Here is a 21,239-nt window from a genome sequence, read left to right as displayed (position 1 = left end):
AGGGACCTCGAAAGCTCATCCAGTCCAATCCCCGCGCTGGAGCAGGAACACCCAGATGAGGTTACACAGGAAGGTGTCCTGGCGGGTTTGAATGTCTCCAGAGAAGGAGACTCCACAACCTCCCTGGGCAGCCTGGTCCAGGCTCTGTCACCCTCACTGAGAAGAAGTTTCTTCTCAAATTTAAGGGAAACCTTCTGTGTTCCAGTTTATACCTATTGCCCCATGTCCTATCATTGGTTGTCCCCAAGAAGAGCCTGGCTCCATCCTCCTGACACTCACCCGTTGTATATTTATAAACATTAATGAGGTCATCCCTCAGTCTCCTCTTCTCCAAACTAAAGAGCCCCAGCTCCCTCAGCCTTTCCTCACACAGGAGATGCTCCACTCCCTTCAGCATCTTCGTGGCTCTGCGCTGGACTCTCTCGAGCAGTTCCCCATCCTTGAACTGAGGGGCCCAGAACTGGACACAATATTCCAGATGCGGCCTCACCAGGGCCGAGTAGAGGGGCAGGAGAACCTCTCTCAACCTACTAACCACCCCCCTTCTAATCCATCCCAGGTCCCATTGGCCTTCCTGGCCACAAGGGCCCAGTGCTGCCTCATGGTCATCCTGCTGTCGCCAGGACCCGAGGTCTCTTTCCCCTACACTGCTCTCCAACAGGTCGTTCCCCAACTTATACTGGAACCTGAGGTTATTCCTACCCAGATGCAAGACTCTACACTTGCCCTTGTTACATTTCATTAAATTTTCCCCTGCTCAACTCTCCAGCCTGTCGAGATCTCCCCTTCCCTTCCCCAACGACACTGCGGTGAAGGGGAGACACCCCAGTGGCGCCTGGCCACCCCCACTGACATCTGTGGAGGGGGCAAGGGGCTGTCCGGGACAGCTGAGGGGGAACAGATGCTGCTGGGGCTCCCTAGCCAGGAGGAGGCAGAGCTGAACCACCCCGCCCATCCTGGAATCATGGAATCATTTGGGTTGGAAGAGACCCTTAAGATCATCAAGGCCAACCATGACCTAAGTCTAGCACTAAACCATGTCTCTGAGAATGTTATCTCCATACCTTTTAAACACATCTAGGGATGGTGATTCCACCACTCCAATCAGCACAGAATGTGACCTGGGTGCTTGGGTGGGTGTGAACTTTCTCAGCTCCCCTGAGAAGATGATCAGACCTTGTGGTGTGGGCTCATACGTAGCTATGAGTACAATGTTGTAGCCTTGGTGGAGATGGGAGTGACTGGAATGTGTGTAAAAAGTCAAAAGTCTTTAACTGTGAAAGTAATGAAAATTATTTGATTATGGTCCTCAGCTTCTTTGTTCTTGTTCATGATACTACCAGCAGTTAAAACATTTTTGCAGCTTTCACTATGAGAAAGATTCAATGCTTTATCAATGTGCAAAGCTGCCCACCTCTGGTGGCAAGTGCAAGTTTCAGCTGTATCTGTCCGCTGTGCTCAGAAGAAATGTTGATTAAGCCTGAAATAGCGTTAGGATTCTTCCAAGCAGAGATGGGTTTGGGTTTTGAACACTTCTTTTGTGTTTTATCACACAGAGGAAATGTGCACTTCTTTATAACCTTTAGTGGTTTTCATGGTTAAGGTAAGCACTCGATCAATACTGTGTAAAGAATTCCTTTGCCCTTCCAAAAAACCCCTCTGATATTCTTTAAAATACCAAGCATCTAAAATATAATATCTCTTTGACTTTGTTGCCTGTGCCATAAACAGGTTTTTTCAGGTTGCTCTCGTAAGGAGGGGGATTTTATGATAACTAGATATTTCTTTGATGTAGTCCTATTTCTTTATGGAGTATTATTTCCATGACAGCAGCATGCATCAAAGAAAACATTGTTTCCTTTTTAACTACTTCATTCCTTTTCCAAACATTGCTTAACTCAAAAGCTTGTATTTAGAGGTGGTTTTGTGCTGCTTTGTGGTGTCTTCTTTTACTCTTTCATTGTGTTAAGTGATTTTTTTTTTTTACTTCATGTACTGATGCACTGATCTGTGTCTCAGCCAGTACAATGTAAGTCTAGATCTGCAGAGAATAACTTTGGTTAGATTATAAGTGCATATAAAGCTTTGGGCAGAAGCTACGTACTTTCTTGCACTCTTATTATTTCATCTACTCGGTTAGACGGGATTTTGTTCATGTAATGCAATTCTAAGTGGTTGTTGAATCCAGCCACTGATGGAAAGTTAAAACCACTAATGATTTATTTTACTTCCCAGTGGCTGAGCATTTAGGGTGCTGCTACATCAGGTTTTTGAGAGAGTGAGAGGGGGAGAAATTTTTCCCAAACCTGTGAGGCTAAGGGAGGAAGCTTTTTAAAAAAATACCTCTTGGGCATGGAGGAACTTGATTCCTTACATGACAGAAGATCTGGTTGAAGTTTATGGAAATGGGTACTATTATTATCTTAGATGCACCTGTTTTACTGGTAAGCAGAACCATCCAAAATAGTCAGTTAAGGGTGCTTCTGCATGTAATTGTATGTTTAAAAGGATTTAATCAGAATAGCTATTTTAGGCCTCAAAATAAATTCTGTGCATAAAGGTAAAAAAAAAAGGTAAGAAGTTAACTGATTTAAATATGTCGGCCATTTGAGATGTCCAGCAGCGGGATATTTAAATGAATGCAAACATTTTTTGTTTTATTTCAAGCTTTTATGTGGTTCAGCCTGCAGTTTTAAGCATGTTGATGTATTTTACCATGTGTATGAAAGGGATGCCTCTTGTTGTAATCTTTTTCATGTGTCAGTTTATGAGACATGATCAAAAAACTTCCTGTGTTTCTTCTTTTAAAATTAATAATGTAATTATTAAATCATTACTAGGATCATATTTTTAGACCTTTTCCGTTGTTAAGACTTCCTTTAAAGAAAAAATCCCCAGAATTAGGATGTTTTCCGTTGAACTTCAGTACCTTCACACCCCCGTAATTTTTTTTTTTTTTTAAATACTTCCATTGCTGAATTTTGGTGGAGAGGGGAAAGCAGAGAGTTGAGGGGCATCTTTTATTATTTCCTCTGCAGGGAGAAAATGTATTTATGCGTGCACAGCCACCCATATAGAAAACTACAAGCACTTTCCAGACTGACTTGGCTGTATGTGTGGCAGTTTTGCTCTGAAGGCCCTATAGATGAATTATGGTAGCGCAGAACCCAGCCTAACAACCACTGGATTTAAGAGGCATGCCAGAAAGCTTAAGGAAAGCTTATCGGTGTTTCTTAGGCTTAGCTCTCCATGTCTGAAGGCTGCAGCAGTGAATTCACAGAATCACAGAATGTCAGGGATTGGAAGGGACCTCAAAAGCTCATCCAGTCCAATCCCCCCGTGGAGCAAGAACACCCAGATGAGGTTACACAGGAAGGCGTCCAGGCAGGTTTTGAATGTCTCCAGAGAAGGAGACTCCACAACCTCCCTGGGCAGCTTGTTCCAGTGTCCATCACCCTCACTGTGAAGAAGTTTTTTCTCAAATTTAAATGGAACCTCCTGTATTCCAGTTTGCACCCATTGCCCCTTGTCCTACCATTGGTTGTCCCTGAGAAGAGCCTGGCTCCATCCTCCTGACACTCACCCTTTACATATTTATAAACATTAATGAGGTCAGCCCTCAGTCTCCTCTTTTCCAAACTAAAGAGCCCCAGCTCCCTCAGCCTTTCCTCACATGGGAGATGCTCCACTCCCTTCATCATCTTCGTTACCCTGTGCTGGACTCTCTCGAGCAGTTCCCTGTCCTTCTGGAACTGAGGAGCCCAGAACTGGACACAATATTCCAGATGCGGCCTCACCAGGGCTGAGTAGAGGGGCAGGCGAACCTCTCTCGACCTACTAACCACCCCCCTTCTAATCCATCCCAGGTCCCATTGGCCTTCCTGGCCACAAGGGCCCAGTGCTGCCTCATGGTCATCCTGCTGCCCCCAGGGCCTTCAGGTCCCTTTCCCCTACACTGCTCTCCAACAGGTCGTTCCCCAACTTATACTGGAACCTGGGGTTGTTCCTGCCCAGATGCAAGACTCTACACTTGCCCTTGTTACATTTCATTAAATTTTTCCCTGCCCAACTCTCTAGCCTGTCCAGGTCTCTGGATGGCAGCACAGCCCTCTGGCGTGTCAGCCACTCCTCCCAGCTTGGTGTCATCAGCAAACTTGGTGACAGTTCTCTCTCTTCCCTCATCCAAGTCATTGATGAATATATTGAATGACACTGGTCATCAGGTTTGGGAAGGGGATGGGGACACGGAGGTGTGTAAGGCACGGCTGTGTGATCAGAACCTGTTGGCCACGTGCTGGAGCTTTCACGTGTATTACTGTGAATTAAGTCAAGATGAAGCCACTTTTCAGCAGGTGGCCTGAAGCAGCTGCCCTTGAGGGGCTGCATTGTAACTGCTCCCCAAACTTGCTGCCTGGCCAGAATAAATTTGCCCCTGCGCTCAAAACCTATTGACAGAATGTGGGAATTTTTGCCATAGGTGATCTGGATCAGAATCTTTATTATGAAATTATTGAATGAATTTGAAGTCCTCTTTTACAGGATGAGAAGATCTTTTTGCACCAACGTTGTCATATCAATGCACTAATACTGCGTTTTGACAGTGAGTATGAAGTAGTGAAATTAAAAAACCTTTAAATTTAGAAACTATTTCAGCTACTGATTTTGTTAATACCAGCATCTATTAGAAGTGCAGTAGATTTTGTATGCTGTAACTTATTAAATTTTAGATCTGTATTATTTACATATTTTACATATAGTAAATCTATAAATTATAAATTATGTTCATTTCGTATGTAATACTTAAATGAATAGCCAGTAAGTTGATTCCATTGTAAAAATATAAAATTAACTTCTTAACACTCTCTATCATTTTTATTCTAGGGCCCAGAGCGCTTGGTAAAAATTCAAATACCAATATGTTCCTAGTTTAAGACATTCTTTTAAGGGATATATCTGCCTTGCCACAATACTAAGGCAGTAGATTTTTTTCTTGGTGGTTGACTGCTGCTTCTCTCATTTTTTGATTGAATTCGCGTCAGATCTCATGGAATCCTTCTAGTGATTTTGAGAAGTATCAGTTTTTTAACTGCTCACAACAGCATTTGTGTCTTTGAAATTTTTCTCTTCTTACAAACAAGGACCGAGTGCCATCAGAACTCGGCTGTTCACTGTTTCCTACACCATGATGGCGTGGGGGTATTTGTAAAAGCAGATTCTACCCATCTATTAAGACAAAATCTGTTATAAGATGTGCAGTGTAACAAGGGTAACGAGATTTCAGATCAGCTGATACACTCATCCGTCATCAATCCTGTAAGAAATTTTCTTGGCTTTGTGTGCTGAAATGTGTCTGGTGACAGTAGCTTTAGCTCTGGAGCTCTTAGTCATTAAAATGATTAATCCTGATCCATTTAAGGAACTGAATGCCATAAATTCTTTATAATGAGGGTCCATCACCTTGTGATGTTTGTGCACTGCTCCAGTGAAAGACTCTCATTTTTTATGGGAGTTTATCAAAGCTACAGCAGTATAAATGTAAAATGCCTTGGTCATGATTAAAATATTTCATATCCCACAAATCTTGCCCCTCCCAGACAATCATGGCAATAAAACTATTATCATCGATATCATAGTCATTATTTTCTTCATGGTTTGCAGCTGACTTTGTGAATCGACGTGATGCATGAAGTAGAAATGTGCTCTGGGTTTGAAGTGCTTCGAGTCGTAACTTCCTAGTGACCTTCATAGTCCTCTCCAGACCTTTTTTGGGATGATAAAGATGTGTATGCTGTGGGTCAGAGCTGGATTTTATCACAGCAGTTTCTTCTCAGCCAAAAGCCTGTTGCTTTTACATCATTTAGGTGTGTGTGTACACACATACTTGAATATATACTTTATAGTTTTATGTTTGTTTGTATACTTACTAGATTTACTAATAGTCCTTATGTTTCTATACTTAGTGACAGTCAAATGTAAAAACAAACAAACAAACTTTCTGACCCTTTTTCCTAAAAATAATAATATCATGGAGAACCACATGTGGATTATCAGCAATCTTCCTCTGTTCATCTTAGGGAACTTTTGGGTTTAGTGGACTTTTCCTGCTGTCCACCGGTCTTACATAAGTGTCAAGTCTTTTAAATCAAGTTGCTGTTGCTTTTATTGACCCATTTGAAGTTCCTCGTGTTGAGAGGCATTTCAACACCCTTTCAACACATTTTGTGGAACCCTTAATTTGTCCCTCTGTGTTGATATATAATTAAAGTATTTGAATACAAGCTTGGACGCTTCTGATGTTACACCTCTTTCTGAAAGGTACCATGTGGTGTTAAGCAAATATCTTGTGAGGTTATTTTTAGTTCAGCCACATAATCTGCATGTCTTGTTCTAGTTTTTTTTAATACGTAAAACGATTATTTCAGCCCCAATGGCTGGTTTGCAAGAGTGGGCCATTTAACATTTTTTTGGTTTGAATGAAAAAATAAATTTATTAAGTATTTCCAATATAAGCAACTGACAGTTACTAGGATGTCATGAGGGCTCCCGTGAGAGTTGGAGCATCTGTTTTTGTGCCATAGTCGTAATTTTCCATCCGCATTCTGTTCTTGAAAAGTGGTTTGTCTTGTCCTTACCTGACTGCTCAAATAGCAGCATTCACTTGAAATGTTGGTGTGGTGTCCAGTGAACTTGCTGACCACAAAATCATCTTCTTTCATCTTACTTTTCTCCCCTTGTGCTTTTAGTATTAGAAATAATTAAAAAAAATAATTTTAAGGAGCAGATGCTTAATTTGTAATAGAATCACCTTTATCATTGAAAAATGACTGTCACAGTTTCTTCCCATGACATATAGAAAATGGTCATTGCCTATTCTTTATACAATAGGGATTTATTTTCCTTCTTACTCTTATATCTTAAATTTTTAAGACCGTTTATCAGGAAAGGTTTACTATTCCTTCCGTGTATGGAAAAGAAAACTTTGTAGAACTGTAAGTCTGGGGAGAGACAAGAGTAACTGATGGAATTCCATGAACAGTAGCAGTCACTACTGAATAATTTTCTAAGTGTCAAGCTTTTTTGTTGTTTTGCCATGGTTTTTTTTTCCCATCAAAGCTATCATGTTTTTCCCAAATAATGGAACAGTAAGAAATAATATTTTAATCTTTTTTAAAATTCAGTTGTTACAGCAGAGTTACTTTGTCAAGTTTCTGAAAGGAAAAAAGAAGGAGGATGCTGTATTTAATGCTGAACTGGTACTGAGACCTAACATTCGCTCTTAGATCTACCACAGGCTCATCAATCCTGAAACAATATAATTCTGCTTTTTGTCTCACTTCTCTTAAAATATAAACAATACTTGCCAAGAGATGTTTGACTAAACTCACATGTGGAAGTTATGAAGAGGAATAAAGGGCTCATTAAATTTGACCTTCATTTGAATATTTCAGTACTAGTGATGGTGGGATATGGTTGTCGGTCTTCCCTGGTCGTGGAAAAACAGCGCCCGGTTGAGCTGACAACCACTGTTTCAGGATCATTCTAGATGGAAATTTAATAGTAATGCAAATTCCGTTATAGAAAGAAGTGAAAATGATTTTACTACATCTAATCTCCATGAGCTTTTTTCACTGCTAGTTTCTGCGTTAAGAGCAACATTTAGTTCTTTATTTTAGCGAGAAAATATTTTATCCATTTCATTTTAAGAAACCATGGAACAACTTTACTTCTTTATTTTTAATTTAATTTAATTCTTTAATTCAAGATCAACATAGGGGTATGACTCTCAATTTCCACAGTCCTGGAAAAGTATCAATCATATACAGGGATGTCAAGCTCATTTTCACCGGGGGCCACATCAGCCTCGCGGTTGCCTTCAGAGGGCCAAATGTAATTTTAGGACTGTATAAATGTAACTATTACATTTACCTGACTTACTCGAGTAAGCTGCCGTTTGCCTTTTTTTTATTTTTAAAATAGTTATTTATGGCTGTTCTTTACTTGAACTCCTGTAAATTAAAAAAGTAACATTATGATGAGCAAAAAGCTCCTTAAAATGCACGCGTGACTAACATAGTTTGACAGGCTTATTTATGAGTGGAATAAAGAGCTTTGTATTGTACCTGAAGACACAGCGAATGTGGGGGGGTAACTGACAGAAGAGAGATTAGAAAACTGAGGATTTGTCAAAAAAATCTCCTGCTGGCAGTTTTGGAGACGCAGGAGCTGAAGGGCCCGTGCTCATCTTGAATCTGACACTATATTTCAGCAAGAGATATATCTCCTGAGCAACTAACATCAAATTCAATCTACTGACCTTTAGGTTTTCAGTTCCTTTAGGCTGTGTCTTATCTGCTCACACTTAATAATTTTAGCTGAATATTTTCATTGGCTTTATTCAAAGAGTTTGAAAGCAATGTGGATTTGATGGCCATCCCTTTGCCTTGTGTTTTGTATCACATTAGACCCTGACTTTGTTTGTAACATTCTTTTAATCAAGTGGTTTGTAAGGGTCTTGTAGCAATGTAGGCATGATATGATCAAACCCAGGTGAGGAGTTGCACATGTGTCTTGCTCTCTGCATCACAAAAAAAGAATCTTCAAATATTTGAAGTATTTTATCGTAACACTGTGATGTGTGGTTGATGGTGTCTTCTCTCAGGAGCATCTCTGAAGCTGCATGTAGGTGGAGACTTGAGCATGGATAGCAAAAATCTTATGGATGAGTCTGCAACTGGTGAGAGATGTTGGAAATTAGGACAAAATCTGAAATTGGAGCTGTGACTACAAGGACTGTGAGCAAGAAGAGCTTTAAGAGGAATGGGACATAATGTCAAAGTTGTAGTAAATGGACTTGTGGAATGATAATGGAGAATGTTAAGGCAAAAGGATTCAGGAGGCTCTTCACGTTGATGTGTTGGTCTATAGAGCTGTTGCAGCAATTTCTAAAGCGGAGAACAGAAGTCTTTTTGTGCTTTCTAGAAGCCTCGGTTCTCTTACTGTGCTGCACTGGGACAGGATAATTCAGTTGAGGTGTTGCCCATGTTCACCAAATGGACCAGTCAGTTCTTGTGGTATAGAATCTGAGACGCTGTAAAGTATTTATTGAATAATAAGGACCACTGAACATTTTGTTTCATTTGTTGGTTTTATTCTGTGTAACTGAAATCTGATCTGGAAAACATTTTCTTTATGCTGCTATAATGCACTTATTAAAGTGAAAAATTGCTTTCAGATCTCTAGCCAAAGACTACTCCTTGAAAGTGTTTTCAAAACACTGGTACTTATGTATCCAAATGATTCCTGCTGTGGGCAGACTGGATTATACCAAGCCTGAAGTTTTACGCTGTTGTTCTTATTATATTTTACAGAATCTGGGAAGGATCATAGCTGGCAGCTTCACCTTCTTTTCTCTGCTTGTGAGGGTTTTTCTCGTAGTGATGCATTAACTCTGAGTAAACCCAGTGGTCAGGAGAGATGCAGCACAGTGTGAATGGGGTAGCTCTGAAAAAACTGCAGTGCCTTATAATTCCATTTACTGAGCAGTAATAATGGAGAGTGCTGTAGCCTTTGCAGTATGTCTCCTTAAATGTCCTTTTAGTGTTTCTGAATAAAACAATGAAGTAACCTATACACACAGTATGGTGAAATACAGAAGGAAAGAAATGAAATGAATAATTTATCTGTCTGAAAGAGCAACAAATATTTATGCTTCTTGTTATATTAGAGAGTAGGTAGTTAAAAAAAAAGTTTCAAAATAATAGTGACAGGTGAAACAGATATCTGGAATTTTCCTTTGCAGTCTTTCAATGGTTTGTAATCCTTAGTGAATGTGTCCTCTCCCTTGTGAGTCTGGGAAATACTGTCATCCCAGCTACAGAAACTAAGAACTGAGACACAAACTCTGTGTTGTCTGGGATCACCCAGAATATCTGTGCAAAGCAGGGAATTAAACTAAGGATTCTCTGGGTCTAAGCTTGAATTTTGATGATTAAATAACCCTTTGAGTGTTCTAGCACTGCTGCTATCTTATCTAGGATTCTTCCCTTTTTTTGAGGAAGGAAAATGACTGAGGTGGTGCTGGTAGCTCCTAAACTAACAGACTTATTTAATGCTTGTAAAGCTCTTAATATTTTCTACCTGAGAACTTCACAAATGTGAAATTAGATGTTGGCATTTTATGGCCAAGTCAATATCTTAATACCATACTTGGATTTGTGTAAATGTATTTTAGGTCTCCTATGTGATTAGAGATGAAGTGGAGAAGTATAACCGAAATGGGGTAAATGCACTTCAGCTGGATCCAGCATTAAATAGACTCTTCACCGCAGGCCGAGACTCTATTATAAGGATATGGAGTGTCAATCAGCACAAGGTAAGTCAAGAGAGGATTCCTCCATCTAAACTGACTTTTTTTCCAAGTTGTCATGCTAGTAAGCTTCCTACAGGTATACATCTGATACTGTTTTTAACAGCTGCCGTTATTATGATAGGAAAATATTTTTTATGCTGTTCATATTGTAACAAAATATGTGGGATTTTACAAACCTACATGTGGGCGTATCCGTCCGAAGAACAAGTCACAGCTGAGAGAAAAATGTGAAATATAGAATGATGTGATTTGCAGTGATGAGAGAGACATAAATACAGTCACTAGGACTGTGTATTTTCTGTTATGAGCATATATTTTGATGGATTGTTAACTGTTGAGGGGAGAGAACTAAATGAGTAGTCACAGAATCACAGGATGGTTGAGGTTGGAAGGGACCTCTGGAGATCATCTGGTCCCACCCTCTGCTCAAGCAGGGTCACCTGGAGCTGGTTGCCCAGGACCACTTCCAGATGGCTTTTGAATATCTTCAAGGATGGAGACTCCGCAACCTCCCTGGGCAACCTGTGCTGGTGCTCAGTCACCCTCACAGTGAAATAGTGTTTCCTGATGTTCAGAGGGAACCTCTTGTGTTTCACTTTGTGCCCATGGCCTCTGGTCCTGTCACTGGCCAGCACTGAAAAGACCCTGGCTCTTTCACACCCTCTCTTCAGGTATTTATATAATATACACTGATGAGATCCCCCCAAACCCTTTTCTTCTCCAACAGTCCCGGCTCTCTCAGCCTTTCCTCATGGTAGAGGTGCTCCAGTCCCTTCATAATTTTAATTTTCTGGACTCTCTCCATTATGTCCATGTCTCTGTTGTACTGGGGAGCCTAAAACTGGACCCAGTACTCCAGGTGTGGCCCCACCAGCGCTGAGTAGAGGAGAAGGATCACCTCCCTTGACCTGCTGGCCGTGCTCTACCTAATGCAGCCCAGGACACCATTCACCTTCTTTGCAGCAAGGGCTCATTGCTGGCTCATGTTCATCTTGGTGTCCACCAGGAACCCCAGGTCCTTTTCTGTCCAGCTGCTTTCCAGCTGGGTGGCCACAGCGTATACTGGTGTGTAGGTCCCACTAAACAGAAGGCCAGTGTTAGGAACTTGAGCAGATTATTGGAAACCAGGGCTTCCATATGAAACGTGCAGAATATAAAATTTTGTGAAGTTCATGACGTGGAGAGTTCCTGAGAGATCCTTGTATTGTGTTTTGATTGTTCTGTTCCTCTTCACAGCAGAACAAGTCCAATCCTATAAATGCAGAAATAACATTAGCTTTGGCGATCCCTCTTGTTTTAGTTACGAGTTTTTCTGTGATACGAAACCAAACACTTTAAGGTGAAATTATACATTAAATGAAAGCGAGAATTTTAAATGTATAGGTATTCCACTGAAAAGTAATTTGTGGTATCTTACATAGCTGTATAATCCTTTCACAAAAAATTTCTGGAATAGTGACTTCAACTAACTCTGCATTAGGCAAGTTCTGGTCCATTTGAAGACCGAAGAAAATGTCACAGCAGTCACAATCTTTTGCATTTGTGAAGAGATCTTATAAAGCTTTTTCTTAATTTGCAGCAAGACCCTTATATAGCATCTATGGAACATCACACGGATTGGGTAAATGATATTGTACTCTGCTGCAATGGTAAAACATGTAAGTACTGAAGTGTTTGAAAAGTACATTATTCAGAAATTGTGTATAAAAGTATATTATCTACTGCTTTAATTATTTCCCATATTTTCTTACCATATAAAATGAGTTTCTGTGATGGGTATTGTAAATTTGGTAAATAACGTAGCAGGTGTTTTACTGAAAATTTTAATGCATTTAGATATGATTATTAAAAAAAAATTCAAGAGTAGTACAAATATGATCTATAGTAATATATAAGCCATTAAAATTTGCTCTCTATTCCTTTTCAATTTAGTGATATCTGCTTCTTCAGATACTACTGTTAAAGTGTGGAATGCACATAAGGGATTTTGCATGTCAACACTAAGGACGCATAAGGTGAAAAACTTTATCTGTAAATCCCGTATGTTACCACTGACAATCTTTTAAATATTAAGAGGTAGACCTCAAAAGGATAGTGTTGTTGATTCATGTTATTATATTTACTCTATTATAGGATTATGTGAAAGCCTTAGCGTATGCAAAAGATAAAGAACTGGTAGCATCTGCTGGGCTGGACAGACAGATATTCCTCTGGGATGTAAATACTCTAACAGCACTGACTGCCTCAAATAACACCGTAACAAGTAGGTACCTAGGGAGGGGAGGCAAATGCAATGCATTTTATTGAGTAGCATAATTTTCGAGATCAACTTAACACTATATAGGTACCAGTTTGTGTGTATGTAAAAAATGTGCAAGAAATTTTAAGGTGGTTTTAGTACGTCCTCAGTCCATTTGTTGCATTATATAATAGCTGAAAATCCAGAGCAGCCAACAGTCACAGCATTTAGAATAGAGGACAAGTCTCTTTGAATATTTTGTTTTGAAATGTTAATGTGCTGGTATTCTCTGAAAGTTGATAGAGCTTTAGCTTGAGATGCTTTTTGCTCCTCAATTAACATGTTATAGAAATTTTCCCTTAGGTTATTTGTCAGTGCATTTTCTGTGTATTATAATTTGGTTGGGGTTTGATGTGTTTGTTTGTTTTGTGGGGGTTTGTTTGTTTGTTTGTTTGTTTATATGGATGCTACCAAAAATGCAGCACAGCTCCTAAAGCAGAACTTGGTACATTTACCAAATCTATCTGTCAGAAGAATAAAGTTACTAGATAAATTTAGATTTAAGAAGTGTGAAATAATACTAAGCATCGATTACATGTAAGGATAACATAGTAGTTAGATATTAGAACACAAGGAGAAGCTGTCCGTAGATTCCTCTTGTCAGGGTTAATCCTTAATGTCATCATCATCTTTCAAGAAGTGATCTGTCCTGCTTATCTATCCTAATAAAGACATGACAATAAATCATGAGATCTTTCCCCATAGCACAATTCCAGCACTGCCTTCTTAGAGCAGTCAAGGTAGAGCTGGTTAAGCTTCTCTTCAGGGAAGTGTGACACCAGACTTCAAGTTCAGTTACATTTAATTGCTTGGGTAATTAATGTAAATCTGTGTCATCAGCATCCTGGTTTGTCTTGGCTATTTTACAATGTATTTTTTTCAGAAAGAGGTCTGGTTTGACCACAGCATTTTTTGCTGCTTGTAGATAGGTTGGTAAAATACTGTTCAAAGCATCTGATCTCTTTTATTTTATACTTAGTGTTTGATTCTTTTTTAAAACAGTAGCGGAGTCTCATACACACGCTTTGGGAAAGAACATCTTGCTACACTGCCACACACAAATTTTCTAAAGAAGATGACTTGGTTCCTCATTTGTAGGTTAGGAATGACTCCAGAAAAATCCACAAAACTAAAATTTGGAATTGGCACAACAGACTTCAAAAAAAATTCAGGAATGTGTGATTCTGTAAATAAGAAGCAGGCATATAGTTGTTTTGGTGTGGTTTTTATGAATTTGACTAATTCTGAAAGGTGTGTTAATTTTATGGATTCGGTAGCTTCTAAACCTAAAGGTGCATCTAGTGGGCAGAACTGTTTTGTGTTTATTGTGTCTACAGGACTTTTTCATTCAAGTAGAGCCCTATGCTGGCATGTCTGTGTAGCCTACAGAAGAGAGATGACTTTTAATGAGCTCTGTTGGACTGCAGAGTAGTATTGGGATGGCACATGACTGCACATAACTAAGTAGATTTACTTTATATTTCCCAGAAATTTTCTTTCACTTAAAGTAGAATTATCACCAAAATTTGCTGATAACTGAAAACAAAATTTGCCGATACGTTATGCTATCTTCTGGTTGAAGAGAGAGTTTTTGAAGGAAGAATTTATTTGCTGGCTCACAGGAAAATTTGGTTTTGTGTCAAATAAAAAAAAAATTCTTGTACACAGCAGCAGTGGTACAGAACCTAAATGATTCAAGTGAATCACACTTGGAAGACAGGGAGTACTGAGGAGCTGACGCTTGTTTTGAGCCCAGGATCAAAGAAGTGGAGACATCACCTCTAAGATGACAGAAATAAATTAGCATTTCTAACGTTAGAACAGGAACCCTTCATGAGGGGGAGGAAGGGGGAGCAGGGAAGTTGTTTTTCTTTTTTTCTAGTGCTCCCAACTAAACATGTTTCTGTTGGGAAGAGCAGAACACAGTATATGTCCTTAAAGAAGCTGGTTTTCCTCAGTCTTTTCAAACGATATTGATTTTTTTTTTTTTTTTTTCAGAGTGCCAGTGAAGATGGTTCTTATGCATTAATTTCCTATCTGATTACAGGGAAGCAATGTACACAAGCCAGCATTAAATGGAAGCCTGTTTTTAAGGAGTCTCTCAGTTAGCATAGTCATAATTTAAATTAAGTGGAAAGATTTTGCTTTTGAGAGGTAGTCCCTTCTAGAAGAGAGTGGAATTGAGCTTTGCTTTTGTTCCGGCATAAATTTTCCTTCTGTGCCCTTAAGATTCTCTCTTCCATTCCTGATGTCCAGCTTGTGATAACACTGTACATTATCCTTTCACACATTATTATGGTTGTTGAACAGTGCTAACCGTCAAGAGTTTTCAGTTCTGCTTTTTGCCTTCAAGTATTCTCTGGTTACAGTGGAAGAGTATGATTTTATTTTGGCTACAAATAACAGATTTCATTTGAAAGTTTGCATTTGGTTAGCCATAGCTAATGGTTAAGAGGACCCTGAAGTAAAGCTGCATAATTCTTCCACTGTGACAAAATGTTTGTGATGTTGGGTCACAAATAGCGTGTTAGAAACTTTATTTCCATAATATACATAAATTATTATATAAAGTTTCACATTTTTTCTGGTAAGTCAGTCTGTTGCTGTTATCAATGTTTTTGGCATACTGACCGTATGGTTTTGAGGCTTGATGAAATACTCATGGTGCTGTCTGAACAGATGATTTTTATTTGCTGTGTCTGTGCTTTTCCCACTTGAAGGATTGGTACTTTAATCTCCTCAAAAGTAGTTTAGGCTCGAAGATACAGAATTCTTCGACTCTTGACAGTTGTGATGCAAAGGAGTTGCCATATGGTTTTCCCAAATGTAAAGGCAGCCTGTGTGCTCAAGGAACGCATTTCAACACTGCAGTGTAACTTCAGTAATGCATTTCTGCTGAACTAAGAGAACAGCCTTTAATATATAATGTAGAATTTTACTGCTATTGGACTTGGAAAAAAAATCTTTGCACTTAAATCCGAATGCTCTGTATTATAAGATCACATAAGCATCATTTTCTAGTAAAGTAGTTGGGAAGAATAAGTACCTTGATGGTCCTGGCACTGAATTGTGGTGCCAAAAGTGCACCAGGGTTGTAATGACCATAAGTCTGAGGGTTACTTTGTCTTTATGCAGCAGTAGATTAAGATTGGGAGGGGGTTTTCCTAGCAGTATGTTGTCTATATAGTCTTGTTTTTAAAATTGGCACTGTTTTCATGAATCAAAGGGTATTAAAATACCCTAAAATACTATTTTGGAGTGAATAAGTGTGTTTTTCAAATGACAGCATTAACATTGGAAATGTAAATTTTATTTTGAAATAGCTTCTTCCCTGAGTGGGAACAAAGACTCTATCTACAGCCTTGCGATGAATCAAATGGGAACAGTTATTGTTTCAGGATCCACTGAAAAGGTAAGCAAAAATCTGGTAAGGCTCAGTTCAAATTTTAGTATAAAGAGACAATTTTATTCGTGTTCAGTGTCATGTCTGTAGCAGTTTTTGTTGTTTTAATAGTGAGAGTAGACACTCTTTTTTTAAGTGGGAGTCTAAGTGTAGGATACAAATACCTGCCTCTGTATATATCCATATAGCTTTAATCCACAGAAGAGACTGTCAAATCATCTTGTGTAACCCTCCTTCTATCAGAGATCATTAAATTTCACCACAAGTCTTTGATTTTGGGGGCACGTTACTGAGATGATTATAAAAACTGAAGCAGGTTCCACAGGTAAGTAAAAAGTGGTGCCAGCAATTTGCAAGACCCCTGCAGGAGGTGGGAAATCAAGTGAACTAATGAATTCAAATGTTCGCAAGAGGCAGCCCATGCTTTGTTATAAAGGAGAGTGAAACACCCTGGAGGTCCCCTGTGAGTTGTTTTTTTACCTATTCTAACCTTGAGAGAATTTTATTTCCAAGTCGATATAAAAATGAAGATATGATTCACCAGCGAAGCATGTGAGAGGTTCTCAGAATTTTTTTTTTTTTTACCCACATCACACTATTCTGTTTCCAGTCGCTTCCATTCTTTAATTTTTAAGAAGACAGAAAAAGACTGAACATATTAAATTAAAATCAAGTGAAGAAAATCACATATGGTTATTAAAGGTGCATAACATCTAGTTATGTCTATCTTGTTTTAATGAAGTATGTTTCTGGTAGTGGATGTCTGTGTGTTTGGAACAAGGGTCAGTTTATTCAGAAAAGCTTAATTTTTTGTAGAGAAAACGCTTTGGTGGGAAGAGCAATGTTGATGCCAGTTATCCAATGTCTGTTTATGTAGGTTCTAAGGGTGTGGGATCCAAGAACTTGTGCAAAACTAATGAAACTCAAAGGGCACACGGACAACGTAAAAGCTTTGCTGTTGAACAGAGATGGCACCCAGGTATGGGCTTTAACTTGAGACAAAGGTGTTTGACAGCAGAAATGTCGTTAGTCTTTTTCAGTATTATTATTTTGTGTCATAGATTACAGAAGGTAGCTTAAGTATTTTACAGATATTTAGTGGTGAAGGGAGGGAGGCTGGTGGGTGAAAGCTCTGTTTTATTACATGTGCATTGATGTACGGAGGGGGTGGTTTACATAAAATACCTAGAAATCGTGACTAAAGTTGTTAACCTGCCAGTCTTCATTCAGCACCATCCTAATGGAAAAATAGAACCATAAGAATGAAAACTCTTTATGAAAGAAATTATTGTAAAAAACTTAAATACCTGCTTGATTAAAGTATGATGGTTGTTGCTCAGTGTCTTTCAGGCAGCTCTGATGGGACTATCCGCCTGTGGTCCCTTGGACAGCAGAGATGCATAGCCACGTATCGAGTCCACGATGAAGGCGTTTGGGCTCTGCAGGTCAATGAAGCCTTCACTCATGTGTATTCGGGAGGAAGAGACAGGAAGATTTATTGTACAGATTTACGAAACCCTGATATCCGTGTGCTTATCTGTGAAGAAAAAGCACCAGTTCTTAAGGTAATTGATTTTTAAATCAGAGGATCACAGGGTGGCTGAGGTTGGAAGGGACCTCTGGAGGTCATCTGGTCCAACTCTCTGCTCGAGCAGGGTCACCTGGAGCCGGTTGCCCAGGACCATTTCCAGATGACTTTTGAATATCTCCAAGGCTGGAGACTCCACAACCTCCTTGGGCAACCTGTGCTGGTGCTCAGTCAGCCTCACAGTATAAAAGTGTATTGTGTGTTGTTGAGAAATAAGTTGATTAAAAAGCATATTGGGTAACAACTATTTGCTACACCACACCTTCAGTATATTGGCTTTCTCTCTTAAATTACATCTGAAATTTAATTGTCTGAAGAAGGTAAGTGCCTGGCAGCTACCTAAAATATACAATTTCAGATATTACTGAAATCGAATATGCTTCAAATGTGAAAAGTTGTTTTTGCCAGACTCTAGAATGGTTTTAAGAAACTCAGCTGGCATTGGCAAGGCTTTAGACAAAAATAATATTTCTTAGCAGCAATATATATGCAGAGGACTGCGTTGGAATATGTTGCATACTCATGGGAACTAGGAGTAAAATTTATTGTGGTTTTTTTTTTTGAACACATAAACATGGTCTTTTCTTAGCTAGAGAAAACTGCATGCACACACAAGTTTTGAGTCTTTTGAAAAGACTGGTTTTTGGATTTATTTTGCCATCTGTAACTCTAGATGACACGACCTTGGAACATACAGATGTATAAGGAGTGTGCAATTGAAACAGATACCAGTATATGAGCAATCTCGCTTTCCTTATGAGTGAACTCTGGCTCAGTATATTCAGATAAAATTCTGGATATGTTAATGCAGAAGTCAGAAATTGAGAAATTCAAGTTAGAAGACTTCTAAGCTAGCTACAGTGGTTCATTCTTGTCCAAGAAATATAACAGCAGAGTGAACATATGAAGTTCTGCTTTTTAGTTAGCACAAAACTTCTTACACTTTCTTCTTGACCATGTGAAGTATTTGAATGCAAAGTAATTCAGGAAATATTGTACTTATCAAACTGTCTGTTAGACGAGAAGCAACTTTAAATACTGAATGTTTAGACATGTTGCATCTACTGTTGTCCATGTCCAGAATTTATTTGTTGAATATTTGAAACAGTTTATCTGGAGTTTCAAAAATGGCAGCTTAGTTATTTTTCATTTAAACTCTAGATTTCTTTAGTAAGCTGAAAGTAGTGCTGTTTCTGAGATACATCCAAGTACGGGAGCAGGTCTGCACAGAGCAAATATTAATTGAACAAAGGAAAATTAAGTGTGCCTGAAAGTATTTGTGGTTTCATTATTTAGATGGAACTTGATAGATCAGCTGATCCTCCTCCAGCACTTTGGGTTGCAACAACTAAATCCTCTGTGAATAAATGGGTAAGTGATATGTTTTAGACTCCGTGAATTCAAGTAAGTAGTCATGGGCTTTGCAGTCTTGGTTTGGGAACTGTTGGACTGTTGTTTGCAATTTGAGTGGGACTTGCTATGATCTGTAAGCTTGCTTTAAAAAAATCATAAAATACTAATATTGAAATTGATGAAAAGACATTGAGCTATGACTTACTTTGCTATCTATTTATGCTGCTTTTAGAAATAAATGATGTTACTTGGCACTGGACGGTTAGCATAAAAATAGCAGCATGAACCAGCAGTTGTTACAGAGAGAAGGAAAGTTCATAGATTGTTATGAATGTGTCATTATTTTGTTCCTTTCCTTAGACTTTGAAGGGAATTCATAATTTTAGAGCATCTGGAGATTATGATAATGATTGTACCAATCCCATACCACCCCTGTGTACACAGCCCGACCAAGTTATAAAAGGTAAGCAGCTGTCTTCTAGAGTACATTATTAAATCTGTTGTCGTGAGCAGAAATGGTAGATCTTTAAGACTGGCTTAAGTCTTTAGGTACTTGATACTATGATGTCAAGTGAAACATTGTGTTTATCGTCTATCTAGTGTTAGTTACAGTTGAAATAGTGTTTAAACCTTGGAGATATCCAAGTCTTATATAAAATAGCAAAACCAAAGAACAATCATGCATGTCATGTTATACAGTCAAATTTAATGTAATATTAGAAAAAAAAAATCACTGTAGTGACCTCAATTCTTGTTTATTTGCTAGGGGGTGCTAGTATTATTCAGTGCCACATTCTTAACGACAAGAGACACATATTAACCAAAGACACAAATAATAATGTGGCGTACTGGGATGTCTTGAAGGTGAGTATGGAATTTCAGATTAAACATCTACTGTTGGGTGATTAATTATTTTGTACCTTTTTTTATATATTATTTGTAGCGTGTGAGATTCCTGTGGTAGAAAGTAAGTCATCTTTCTGTCCCTAGACATAACGCAGAGTTTGCTTTTTGAAAGGGGAACAGGCATTTCTGAACTCTTCTGCATCTTTGTCTGACGTGACACTGACATCTTCATTCACCTGAACTTGGTGAAGCGTTGACATATCCATTCACCTCAAGTTCAGACCCTTGAATTCTGTCCTGAAAATAATGTTTATTTTGATTGGGTTTTGTTTCAAAGAGGGCTCGTAGAGGCCTGTGGGCATGCCTGCCCCACATAGTGTGGAATAACGTAAGAAAATTTAGCCTGCAAAAGGGAAACCTGGGCTTCAGGTCTTGCTACAAACCCAGATCCCAAGCAAGTGTGCTCACTAGTGTAGTATGGAAGCGTAAACTCACCACTTCCCTTGTTTGTTAGGACGTAGATGAGGTTCTTAGGGACATGGTTTAGAGGTGGACTTGGCAGTGTTGGGTTAATGGTTGGACTCAATGATCTTAAAGGTTTTTCCAACCAAAATGATTCGATGACTGGAAAGAAAGGTAGCAGAAGGAGGCATGGCTCCTGTCTCCTGTTACTTGAGAGGCTTGGCGTGGCATTTCTGTATCTTGCTTTATCCAATGATTCATCAGAGGAGAGGGGAAAAAAAAAATGCAGAGAGAAAGGACTGGAATCCCAGCTCAGTGAGATGGTCAGCAGTTTCCTCTCTTGTAAAATTCTGTTTGAAATTCTAAATATTTTTTTTTCATCCTGATCTATGTAGTATTCCAGCCAAGATTCATTAATGAAGCATGCTCACCTAACTTACTGAGTTGCTGACTGGAGTGAGAAAGAAGGGAATTTAGTTGGAGAATGTAGATTTGTACTAAAAATTATCTAGATGAGTTTTATGGAAAAGTGAATAACTCTTCTTTCTGTTGGTTTACAGTTGGTGTATGTTTAAGTACAGCATTAGAGCTCAGGACCAAAGCCAAATGCTAATGTTAATTTGTACTTTCATTCAGTTCTCTCTCTTTTGTTAGTAAGGGTTTCAGAAGCATCTCTTAGATATGTTTAAATAAATATTCGCTTCAGAGATGGAGTTACTCGCCAGGTCAGTGTCATCTTACATGTAGGATCACTGCACTCTAAAGCAGAGACTTTTTATTGAGGACACCAAAGAAAAGAGGGAAGTTTTCTTACCGGTAATTACACCCTTCAATCTTTGCTTCCTGTAATTTTTCCTGGATTTTGAGGCAATAAGTCTTGCAAGGTTACAGTCCTTCGAGTTTGCTTAAATCACATTTC

General features: G+C 38.9%; 1 protein-coding gene across 1 annotated transcript in view; it reads left to right on the top strand.

Moving 5' to 3' along the window:
- WDR48 (WD repeat domain 48) overlaps positions 1–21,239 on the top strand; it is a 31,379-nt gene that overhangs the window by 376 nt on the left and 9,764 nt on the right. The window contains exons 2-11 of the mRNA XM_065628027.1: positions 10,232–10,372; positions 11,949–12,027; positions 12,302–12,384; positions 12,503–12,632; positions 15,992–16,080; positions 16,949–17,050; positions 17,412–17,636; positions 18,956–19,030; positions 19,373–19,475; positions 19,779–19,876. Coding sequence (XP_065484099.1) covers positions 10,232–10,372; positions 11,949–12,027; positions 12,302–12,384; positions 12,503–12,632; positions 15,992–16,080; positions 16,949–17,050; positions 17,412–17,636; positions 18,956–19,030; positions 19,373–19,475; positions 19,779–19,876 — 1,125 coding nt within the window. The remainder of the gene's footprint in view (positions 1–10,231; positions 10,373–11,948; positions 12,028–12,301; positions 12,385–12,502; positions 12,633–15,991; positions 16,081–16,948; positions 17,051–17,411; positions 17,637–18,955; positions 19,031–19,372; positions 19,476–19,778; positions 19,877–21,239) is intronic.

Source organism: Caloenas nicobarica, chromosome 2 (genome assembly GCF_036013445.1).
Source record: "Caloenas nicobarica isolate bCalNic1 chromosome 2, bCalNic1.hap1, whole genome shotgun sequence".
Classification (NCBI taxonomy): domain Eukaryota; kingdom Metazoa; phylum Chordata; class Aves; order Columbiformes; family Columbidae; genus Caloenas; species Caloenas nicobarica.
This window is presented reverse-complemented; position numbering and strand designations above follow the sequence as displayed.